This window comes from Vicia villosa, linkage group LG7 (assembly GCF_029867415.1).
Source record: "Vicia villosa cultivar HV-30 ecotype Madison, WI linkage group LG7, Vvil1.0, whole genome shotgun sequence".
NCBI classification, from domain to species: Eukaryota; Viridiplantae; Streptophyta; class Magnoliopsida; order Fabales; family Fabaceae; genus Vicia; species Vicia villosa.
This window is the reverse complement of record NC_081186.1, coordinates 110032855-110045642: the sequence shown is the minus strand read 5'-3', so window position 1 is coordinate 110045642 and position 12788 is coordinate 110032855. Positions and strand designations below refer to the sequence as shown.

The 12788-nt window shown below is 32.9% G+C and overlaps 1 protein-coding gene across 1 annotated transcript; it reads right to left on the bottom strand.

Moving 5' to 3' along the window:
* Positions 1-462: 462 nt before the first annotated feature.
* LOC131616510 (homeobox-leucine zipper protein ATHB-12-like) lies at positions 463-1814 on the bottom strand. Its single transcript, XM_058887859.1, has 2 exons — positions 1301-1814; positions 463-960 (listed from the first exon to the last, which is right to left on the bottom strand). The coding sequence occupies exons 1-2, from the start codon at positions 1688-1690 to the stop codon at positions 598-600; spliced, it is 753 nt and encodes a 250-aa protein (XP_058743842.1). The 5' UTR covers positions 1691-1814; the 3' UTR covers positions 463-597.
* Between the last annotated feature and the right edge of the window lie 10974 nt (positions 1815-12788).

Here is a 12788-nt window from a genome sequence, read left to right as displayed (position 1 = left end):
TAGGTGTACACAAAGATATACTTAATTTCATAGATGTGTCTATGCTTAACCCCAAAATGACTCCAAATTTCATAGTCATATTTCAATAATTTGAAAATATCAAGACACCAAAACCCAAAAGAAAAAGAGACAGTGTAAAACCAAACTCTGTTTCTGATAGTTGCTTCTCACTCATTCAATTGTTTTATTAGTCTGTATGTCCATACCATAATAATGTGGTTGGCACAAATTTTGGCCTTTTATGGATTTGGTAGCAGTACTTGTACCACTTGTGAACACATTTTCATAAGCTCTTCATAATATCTTATAAAAACAACTTATAATTTTTTACCATAACAGCTTGAATTTATTTTATCTTTTGTTTATAAAATAGCATATGCATAAGCACTTATATTATAGCCTTTTGATTAAGTTATTTATCCAAACATGGAAAATCATTTCCTAAAACTAATTATGGCTATGTTGTACAGAAAACAAAATGTCTTTTGATTTTCACCCTGCCAACATCTTCAACAAAACAATGATTGATGTCACATAACATCATATATTATATTCTGCATACATTTCAACCACACAATTTCACTTGTTCTGTTTCACTCAAGACCAAAAGTCCCACCATTGATAATCACAACTTGATTCTCCTAACAAATCATTTGTTTCAAAACCACTCCAATTTTCAGGTGAAGTTAATGATCCATCACCATGTTCAGCAAAATTCATAAGCCCATGCTCATCTTCTAGCCCAAAATACTCAACTTTTATGCTTGTGTCATCATCTGATACAACATCAAAAACATGTTCTGATCTTTCCATTGAAGTTCTTGGTTTCACCTCAGCCTCACATTTGATTGTTCCTCCGTTTTCTGATTCACTTTCCATACTGTTTGTTTCTTTAACTTGTGATGAACTCTGACTTTGCTCTATTATTGGCTTCTGTATTAGATCATTCAGCTTCTGCAACTGTAATTCAACATAGAAATTAGCCATATAACAAGTATATGATAAAAATTATAATAAAAATATATTAATATTATTAATTTAACCGATACTAATAACTAATCCGATATGATACATATTCGATTAGTGACATGTATCAATTACTTACCACTGATCTGATAGGTACCAGACAAATCAGCTTAGTGGTACGATTAGTGACATGTATCAGTTACCACTGATATGATATGTACCAGACATATCAGATTAGTGGTAAGAGCGCTATTAATAATTTTTTCTTTATGATATCAAACTCTTACCACTAAACTGACATGAAAAATACTAATAGGAAATTACTAATTAGTACCTGAATAAGTAATGTTTGTTTTTCCTTCTTCATTGATTCAAATCTTGAAGCCAAACTATTATAACTATTTTGAAGTTTATTGTACTCTCTTTCAAGTTGCTTTGATTTCCATCTAGCTCTCTTATTTTGAAACCATATAGCAACTTGTCTTGGCTGCAACCCAAGCTCTCTAGCCAGCTGCAGCTTCTTCCTTGGTTCAAGTCTTGTCTCAGTCTCAAACATAGTTTCCAATGATTTGATTTGTTCATCACTAAACCTTTTTGTATTCTTGTTTTTCTTCTTTCTTGCCATGGAAGATGTGCTGCTGGTTGCATAAGCTTCTTCCTCTGCTGCTGCTTCTGCTGAATAGCTACTATATTGACCATATTCCATAGTCTCTAATTCAAACATGTTTTACTATTACTCAGTTTGAAGATATAGATGAATTTTGTGATGATATTGGAGGATATGATGTGCATGTATCTATTGGTTTTTAACTTATTTGAAGTTCTTATCATGAGGGTCAGATTGAACTCAATCAATTGTTGCTTTTATATCCAAAACTTATTGGTCCTGTTACATAATTCTCTTCCACCTATGCATTGTGAATATTACCTATTTTTCTTTTTTTCTCCATCTTAATAGTGACATTTATATATTTTTATTTATAAACATATAAAGTTTTTTATTGTTAATATATAATAGTTAATTATACATATGATTTTTTTTACTCCGTAAACAAAATAAGAATAATCACTAAAAACACAATTTATCAGTATAAACTTTTATCACTTGAATTAAAATTTACAGATATATAATAAAAATTAGAATATCATATTTGTGATTTTAAAAATATTATTTATTATTAGCTTTTGAGATAAACACTGAGCATGGACTGTTTTGGGATCTGAGCCATGTTTTGCAGCTTGGCTTGGCTTGGCTTGTGTATGACTGGCTAGCTTGATGCTACAATAATGAATTTTTAAAGTATACTATTTTATTATACACTAGTATGAGATCATAGGATATATACTCTTTATTATTTTATAGTGTTTAATCTACAATTTTAGTGAGTTGTGGAGTGAGAATGCTGCATTTGTTATTCATTTGGTCATTGTCACTGTCAACATCTCTTTAACCTCGAGGTTTTGTCATAATGATAATTATGTCGGTTACATGATTCACGTTCTTTATTAATTGTTTTTTATATTAGTGTAAGAATTTTTGTTAATGATAATAGTGTGTAAGAATTGGTAGAGCTTATGTAAAATATAATATAATCTGTAGAGCTAATTGTTTATTAGTTTATATGTTTAGTGATGCCATTGATGATGCACTCTTTCAATATTTATTGGACTATTGGTAGTTTGCAAATTTAAGTATGTAAAATGGTCATGCATAAATAAAATAAAAAAGTAATATTTGGAAGAATCTTATGGATTTGGTCAAGTTTATGTTATTTATTTATTTATTTATTTAAATTTAAATTGAAACCTTAGTATTTAGTATGAGTCATGTGTGGAACTATTTTTTTAAAAAAATATTTAATATTTTCAAAAAAAAAATCTCAACAATCAACATTCTTTATTATTAATCAAAGTATCCATGTTTAAAAATAATCGCAGCTAAGAGAAGACGTCACTAGTACCGGTGCATGCACTGAAAATTACACATAGAGTCATGCTCTCTAACGCATGTGATAGATATGCGACACTACAATTGGGACATGCATTATTAACCTAAGAGGAGGCGTTACTCTCCCTGGCACCATAGTGCATTTTATAGATCCACCTTAACACATCCGCATTTAACAATCTAATCTCTTCGTAGTAGAGTTGAAACGATGGTTGAGTTAACGCATATCATGCGTTTACAACTTTTTTTCGAAGCATCTTGTCTCTAATCTCCCGCATGAAGATTTGTACAATATGTCTAATGCAGTAGACATGCACAGAATGAGGATCTTGTCAATCGTTATAAGGGTTATTGTATGCACTCTCAATAGATATACGTCTGTCTAAAATCAAACATAGGTTAGGTTGCGGAGTAACATGTATACGAAGATTCTTGATAAAGAAACTCGAACCACCACCAGTCTCACCTTAAACAAGAGCGAATGCAATTGAGAATATAATATTGTTGCCACCTTGTGTCACTGCTATGAGTAACGTTCCATTATATTTTCCGTACAACCATGACCTATTAATTTGAATATTAGGTTTGTAGAATCCAAAACCTTTGATGCATGGTTGATATCCACCCAGAAGGGTTGATGGAATATTTTATTTCCACCAACACGAGTTTTTTTGGTAAACTCATACTATGTTGATTATAAATTTATTTTGCATCAGTAGAAAGATGGAGACCCGAGACACACATTTCACCATCTTACCAGAGAATGTACCGTTACACTAAACTACTCATCATTTCGTTGACTTAACTTTAATATTTAAAATTTACTAATCTAATAATATACTTTTCCTCCACATTTTAATTTGGAGGCCATATATGGGTTTGGACCATGAAATTAACCACGAAGATATTGCAGTTTCAACTGCAAAACAACGATCATCAGGTTCACTACTGTGGAGATGCACAATAGTGATCGTGTCAAATTGCAGTTCGACATGCAGCAACAAATCTCATATTCCTCGACATGTTTGGATCAATGGCATCAATTTAGAGTCGATGCCCATGAAATTTTACCAATGGGAGAGACTTGCTAAGGTTGCGTCTCGTTAGTGGAAGAGATGTAATCAACGAACCATAAACAAGCCTATCATGCCATACAAATTTAAACCAACTTGAAATTATATGAATTGGTATAGATCGATTACAATAACTCAGTTTGTGTCTGACATGGGGTATTTGATCGACCCACGGCTACGAGCTTCGTCATCATATGCCCAACATGAATACCAACACAACTACACCTTACAACCAATCGAACAAAATTGTCAATCTACAAACACCCAATAACCAACCCCACAACATTATCAAACCTCTTACATCCAACAACCAACCAAATATGATTACCAAACCATATACACCTAAACCCGCAACCAATTCATTCCACACATTCAAACACAAAATCAAGAATACGACACATACCACCAACAAACATATGTCGCCACCACATCTTACCATAACACCGATGAGGTGTATGATACCATCACATCCTACCATAGCACCAAACCAATGTACAACCAAACATCACATGATCAAAGCACCCAAACATCACACCGCCAAAGCCCTTAACCAATACATGTCTATCAAACACCACAATAATCATTGATTCGTAACCCAACCAACACGACACAACTACGTCGACATGGACACCGAACTCGATTACGACAACACATGTAACTAGAAAAAGATGCTAGATTTGGTTGATAATAGTAATATTCTAAGGACTTCGCGCCAAAGACATGCCCTTTTTATGTGTTATACATGTTTTGAGTATTATTTTGTGTTCTATTTAAAAATAAACAATTTTATTATTTGCTCTAAACAAACAGAATAGGATTTTATTTAAGGAAAAAAAATGAAATTTGATTAAAAAATAAAAGAATTAATAATTTTTTAAGAAATCTTTCTAGTCATGTTTTTTCTTTCAGAAAACAAAGAATTATTTTAATTGTAAAAGAAAAGTGTGAGAAATCTATTTTATTTTAAGAGAAAAATAAATTATGATTTGATGAAATAATTTTTTTTATCAAATTAAACTTAACTTCTTTTATTTATTAAAATAGATTCAATATTTGGAGGTATACAATTAACATAACTACGTCGAGACTAAGAATTGACCGCCTTTGTTAAATAATGAGCAACCATATTCGCTTGACATTTAACTCTACCTCAAAGTTTGGAAAATCAAATAACAACATTTTAATAGAATGAATAATAAAACTAAATTCGGAGCCTCCTATGATATTCGAGTGGGTTGCTTGCACCACTTATTGCGAGTCACTCGCGAACACCACATGATCAAGATGAAGAGCTAAAGCTCCTTGGATAGCTTATTTCAAAGCCAAAGCCTCAGCTTCTAGAATGGATAAAGAACCAACATCCCAAGCAACACCCGCCTTTACAAAATTCCTCAAATTATCCCGGATACACCAACCTCTATTAGTAGTTCCTCGATTACAGTTAAATCCCGCGTCGACATTACACTTGAGCCAACCAAAAGCGGGAGGTATCCAATAATGATTTTTAGGGGGGCAACCTCACTTTCACGGGTATTTTGTGCAAAAAAACCACTCTTGCCACTTATGAAAAGTTAACCACCCAAATCTTGATGCCTCCTCCTTCTCATTGTTCCAAATGAAATCATTCCTATTATGTCATAAAACTTCAATCATACTCGCAAAGCGCCCAACCACCTTTTTATCCTCCTTGCTACACACATTCAAGATAAGAGATTTTATATCGTTAGAAAGATGAAGATGAGGTGCAACAATATCGTTCAAATCAGCTGCCCTCCAACACGAGTCAGTCTCCGGACACTCGAAAAAAACATGCCAATCATCCTCCTCCAATACTTCACAAAACTGATAAGTAGTAGGACAAGGGACATGGTGTTGTCTTAGACGGACCCGGGAAGGAAACCAACCCTTGCAAATCCGCCAAAGAAGGTGTTTCACTCGGGGTGGAGCAAGAATAGACCACCATCTATTCCAATTATCCTCATTAGTATATGGAATATAACACTTCTTTCTATGCTTCCAAACACGATAACCTGAACGAACACTATAATGACCATCTTTTTCTTCCTTCCACACCAATCTATCTTCGGCAACATCCTCCACTAACAGGACATAAATGATATCTTTCGCTCATACACAATCAAACAACTCTCAAATCAACCTCATATTCCAATGTTTAACGTTAGGTAACAACAAGTCTTTAACAACCATATTATAAACACCTTGTTGCCGCGACCCATGCACACAACCCTCGCCTCTACCCCTGAATCCAAGGTTCGTTCATCACCTTTATTTGGCTACCATCACCTATACTCCACTTACAACCAAGCGTTAGGACCTCTCTGGCTTTGCAAATACTCTTCCAAACAAAACTAGGATTATAACTGAGATTAGCTTCCAAGAAAGATGTTTTAGGAAAATACCTTGCTTTAAAGAATCTGGACACTAGAGCTTATGGGTGATTCATGAGGAACCATCCTTGCTTTGCAATCATCGACATATTGAAAGCTCTAAAATATCTGAATCCAAGACCCCCTCCACACCACTAGAAAGTATTCAACATCTTCTCAATATCATTAATCACCGCATCAGACAGAATAAAGATACTCATCACATATGTCGGGATTGTGAGTCATTAATTGATAAATTTTAACCATTAAATTTAAATAATAATCAAAGATTATAAATTATTATAATTATTAGTATAATTTATTGGTGTAATTTAAAGATCCCTTTGTTCTTTCGGCAGCGATACCATGAATTAGCAAGAATTCTTCCGCAATATGAATAAAAATGGTGACTATGGATCAACCAACTTGAATTCCCTCATAACATGATGTTTTCATCAGGACTAGGGGTGAGAATAGACCAGGCCGGCCTACAGGGGCCTATAGCCTAGCCTACTTAAGGCCAGGTCAGGCCAGGCCTATTTGATAAAAAGGCCAGGCTTGAGCTTTTTTAAAAGCCTATTTAATAAAATAGGTCAGGCCTAGGCTATTAAAAAAAGCCTATAAAGCCTTGTAGGCCGGCCTATATATATATATATATATATATATATATATATATATATATATATATATATATATATATATATATATATATATATATATATATATATATATATATATATATATATATTAGAATTAGTCTAAATAGGTTGACCTATATATATGCATATTTATTAAAAAAAGTGTTAAATAGATTGGTCTATATATCCATATATATTAGAAAAAAATGTTAAATAGGTCGGTCTAAATGTTCATATATATATATATATATATATATATATATATATATATATATATATATATATATATGCGACTTATAAAGTTTCTTAAGTAATATGAATTAATTGAAAACATTAATAAGAAGGAGGCTTTTAAATAGGCTTTCAGGCCAGACCAGGTTTTTAAAAAGGTTAGGCCAGGCTGAAAAAATGAGCCTATATAGGCCATAGGCCAGGCTCAGGCCTTGTAAGTTTATCGCAGGCCAGACCTAGGCCTTATAAAGCCTAGCCTAGCCTATTCCCACCCCTAATCAGGACCTGTCAATAAGAACGGAAGTTGAAACAAGCTAAATACACTCCTTATTACTCCATTTCCTTGTAGGAAGGTATTTGGAGTAGTATTTCTCATCACAACATTCTAATACCTTCTTACAAAATCACAACATCCAAATATCTTCCTACAATAACTAAGCTCAATCGATTAGGTAGAACCTTAAACAAAATATTGTAAAGAATATTATTATTTTTCCGTTAAAAACCAGATAGTCTCGACATGTGAATGTAGAGACTTAAATAACTACAACAAACAACAAAATTCATTTTAAATAAAATTTAACACAACCGCGTATCAAAAATCTTTTAAAAGAAAAAATATTTGGCATAATAAATTCAAATTTGTTATGAATAAAGATTAAAGTGGATGTCCATCCTTATTCTTCTTTTTCATCTTCCTATTCCCCATTAATATATGTGACTTTCCATCTTACTTGGATCCTATAAATAAGACTCACATTGTGATGTAAATTATACTTTTGAAAGAAGATAATACACTATTATTTTCTATCTTCTCTTTCTCTCCTCCATGTATCCTTCATCTCTATATTAATTTTGTGAGTTTCATAACAAAATTTTAATTAAAACAATTTTTCCTATAAGACTTAGGAGGTGTTTGGTTCGAGGTAAAGCGAGGGGAGGGGAGGGGAGGGAAGGGAATATTTAAAATGAAATGTGTTTGGTTCAATTTTCAGGAGGGGAGAGGAGGGGAGGGGAGTAAAATCCCTCCAAATGACACTTTTTGCGTTCCCCCGAATCGGGGGGATTCGGAGGGGAGGGGAGGGGATCTGAGTTTTAATATTAATTAAATTAATATATTTACTAAAATATCCTCAATTTTATTTTATTATTTTAAAATTATTATTTTCTTTCATGTTCCTACTTTTCTTTTTGTAATTTTTTCTCTATTGCTTCCAAGTCTTCCATCAACTTATTATAATTATTCTTCACCTTCAAATTATTTTTATTTTTTTTATTTAATAAAAATTATAACTACTATAGTTTCTTTTTTTTATTATAATTTATTTTATGTATTCAGGAGTTGTTATCAACGCATAGTTTATTTTGTGTCGAGAGTTATAACACGAATCAAGTGCACTCAATTTTTTTAATATTATGCTATAAGTTATGAATTTTTAATCACTCAGTTATACAAATATTATTTCCAAGAAAATATTTATGAAATTTTTACAATTGAATATCATATCACTTATATAAAATTACAAGGATAAAATTGTAAATTATTATTAAAATCCCTCCCCTCCCCTCGTGAACCAAACATATTTTTAAACGAAATCCCTTCCTTCCCCTCCCCTCCCCTGTTTTGAACCAAACATATATATAATTACAAAAAATCCCTCCCCTCCCCTCCCCTTCCCTTCCCTCCATTAAAATCCCTCCCCTCCCCTCCCCCTCATTTGAACCAAACAGTGCCTTAATTACCTTCTATGTTGAATTTTAGATTATCAAAATGAAAATTTCTTTAGCCACCTCCCTATGGGGGTCACCCCCAGCGAAAATCCGAAAATACCCCTACTTCGGAAATGAACTTCCGAAGCGTTTTTTTTTTTTTTTAAATTTCCATAATTCGGAAGTGCATCTCCGAAAACACCTCATGGGGGGTGTCTTCGGAGATGAACTTCCGAAAACACCTCATGGGGGTGAATTCGGATGTTCATTTCCGAATTATGCAGAAACTGTGTTTTTTTTTATGTTTTTTCTTAAACAGTCTCGCATTTTAATTAAACGCAAACGGCAAATAAAATAAGCGACATATAAACAGAAAATACTAATATGATAAATAAAATCCAAAAACACTGTGCGAAAGATACAATCCGAAATCAAAACAAAACAAAACAAAACACGTCAAACAAAACAAAAACACGTTATTCTGCCCGACGAGCGTTACAAAATACACATCAAACAAAACAAAAACACATTATTTTGCCCGACGAGCGAACTCCTCCGAATGAAGATACTGATACCAATCCTCATCCCACTCAGTCTCAGAACCATCAGCATCAACCACGACTCTCACGCCAGATAGTTGAGCTTGAGCATCCGGGCCCCGGCCCCCCTGGGAACGAGAAGTAGAGCCGGTCGAAACCTTCTTCTTCTCCTTCACCTCCTTCACTCCGCGAGAGCACGAAGTAGAGCCGGTCGAAACCTTCTTCTTCTCCTTCACCTCCTTTTTTCCCCTAGCGCCACCCATTCCTGCGTAAAAATGAAGAAAGAAAGGTCCATGAGACCTCCTTTTATAAAAGAAGAAAGGGGACAAAAACGCTTGGGAAACAGACAAGTCATTAAAGAACAAAGGAGGTGAAGCAGAACACATGCACACAAACTTCAAAGAAACAGGCACAATAAACAAAGGCGTTAAAAATAAAGTACTTGCAAATTAAAACGGACACTCCCTACCCTGTGTAGCTGACGCAGTCTGGGTCTCCCTACCCTGTCTGATGCGTGCTGGTTGGTTGTCTGACATGTTCCTGTAAACAATTGAAATCGATTAATATGCGAGACAAAATAAAAAACTAAAAAATTTGAACTTCTGATACAATTCGGAAGTTCATTTCCGAAAACTGGGATGGAGGTGTTTTCGGAAATGAACTTCCGAAACATCCCTGCGATGGGGTTTTCTGAAACTTCCATGGCAGACCCCAAAATCAAACATAAAACCAATTCAAAAAGCTTCTAAACAACCTAAATACTACTAACAACCAGTCCATATATCATTTATGCAATTGAAACCCTAAATAACATGCATTTGAATAATGAATCTAACAAATTTAAAACTTACAAATTGAGTGATTTGTGGGCTTTTGAATGTTGTATAGCAATGTGATTGGAGCCTTGATGCAGCCTTGGAAGTGTGTTTGCACAAACTTTCGCCTTTGCTTGTTTTTGATTTGAGTTAGGATAAATGAATGGGGGAGGGGGAGTGTTTTAATAAATCTGTAGAACGCGCAGTATTTCGGAAGTTCACTTCCGAAATGCTGTTTTCGAAAATGAACTTCCGAAAGAAGACAATTTTTTCAAAAAAAAAGACGTTTTCGGAGATGCATATCCGAAAACACCTTTTTCTTGCATTTCAGAAATGCATTTCTGAAATCAGGGATAGTATGAAATTTTCACCAGAGGTGGACTAGAAGGTAGGGAGGTTGGCAAAGAAATTCTCATCAAAATTTCTTTCCCTCAAATTTGGAAGGTCCAAACAAAATAAATACTTACTAGTATAACTTAATACATAATCATAGCCATATACCAAAAATTTATTTCTTTATTTTTTTTATAAAAAAATAATTTACTCATCCCCACATGAATTTAGCCTTCATATACCATCGTCACTGTATACGCATATACACTCTTCCAAACTTGACCATAGTAATAAACAAAACGAAGCCAAACCTTTCAAATCCATAAGCCACTAACTCAAAGCCAAACCAATTCAGCTTAGCCTCAACTCCGAAAACGACATCGTTAGGTTAGGTCACTGTCACCTACAGTCTCAACACTTCGTGCCCATCTTTCATTCTTCAATTCGAATATTTCCCTTTCACAACAAAAAAAACCTTAAAAAATAAAAATTCAAACTCCCTCAATTTTCCATTAAAAAATTTAAATATTATTTTGGTATTGGCTTAGTTCATACAGAATTATGCTCTAACTCTGACTTTAACAACAACTCTGTTGATTGACGGTGAAATTAATCTTCTTAAATTAGTCGGTCTCGATTGTAAGGTCGGATATCATGATTGAAAAAAAAACAGAGATTATAGGTTTGATTATCTCTGAACAAGCAGCAGTGTTAAACCTTTTTAAATTTTATTTATTTATTGTTGTCTCTGAAATTTTTTTTCATTATAATCTTATAAAGCTCGAGAGAAAATATTTGATTTATACCAAAATAAAAAACAAAATATTAAAACATTAAACGTCCAATCAAATCAGTTCCCAAGAGACACGAATTTTAACTCAACCAACCATCAACCAATAACCTCACGCCACATCCCATATTACAAAAACATAGAATCCCATTACGTTGTCCTTTTCCATTGAGTTTTGTGTTTCTTTCTTGCTACGTGGCACTGTCGTTTCCAACGTACGATTAAAGCAAAAATTGAATCTTACGACACGTGGCACTGTTTTTGGTATCGTAGCTTGATGAGACTCTGATTCTGGTGAATATTGTTTTCACCGTACACGTGTCTTGATTGGTTTGTTGCATGTGTTTATACACGACACGTAGTTTGTTTCCTTTTGTATAATGGGTGTTGGAGGATGGTTAGTTGATTAGACTAAAGTTGTGAAAAATAAGTAAAATATGATTAGGATTCATTTAGAAAGATAATTAATTTATTAAGATTTTGTTGAAAAAGTCACTTTTACAATAAGTCAAAATAATATTTTTATAATCATTAAGATTCAATATCTGATAGAAACCGAGAAAAAAAAAATATATATATTTATGCTGTAAATTCGTAGATTCATCTTTTTGTTATTTTTGATGATATTGAATTTGTGTTTAAATAAGTCAAAATCATATAATAAAAAATATTCAAGTATAAGATATGTCAAAAATTGAGCTGATAAAATGCCAAGAAAAAAAGAATATTAAAATGAAAAAGCGCAACAAAAGCCATAAAATTAGAAAATATAGTAACCAAGATAAACTCGATGTTATTCCATCAAGAATTAGACTAAAAAACATACTTGAAATCTTAGCTTTTAACCACCACAAAATAAGTACTTTCGATGTGTCTAACAATTATATTATTGCAAATTGTTTGTGATAAAATGCAAAAGTTTCTCTTTTTTCAAATGATCTATATATGTGAACCAGCCAAAACAATTGCAGTATGAAGCAGATCTCTTTTGGAGATAAATAAGAACCTCCAAATTAAAAAACATACTCAAAAGGCCTTCTAAAAATGAAGATTGTGCATTATACATTTCACGGAAAAATTGAATCGAACCGAACTAAAATTATTGATTTAGTATTCCGTTTTTAAATTTTAAACTGTACTGAACTGTTATAAGACAATTTTTCTCAAACCGAATCGTTTATTAAAAAACTGAACCGTTAAATTTTATTTTTTTTTAATTTCAACTTGTTTTAAGAATTTTTTTATTTTCAATTTTAGTTAGGCTCGAGTTCAGTTTCAATTTTAGTTCGGTTCAATTTCAGTTTTGTATTATGGTTTGGTTCATGAATCAAACTTAACAGTTCAATTATTTTAACTTC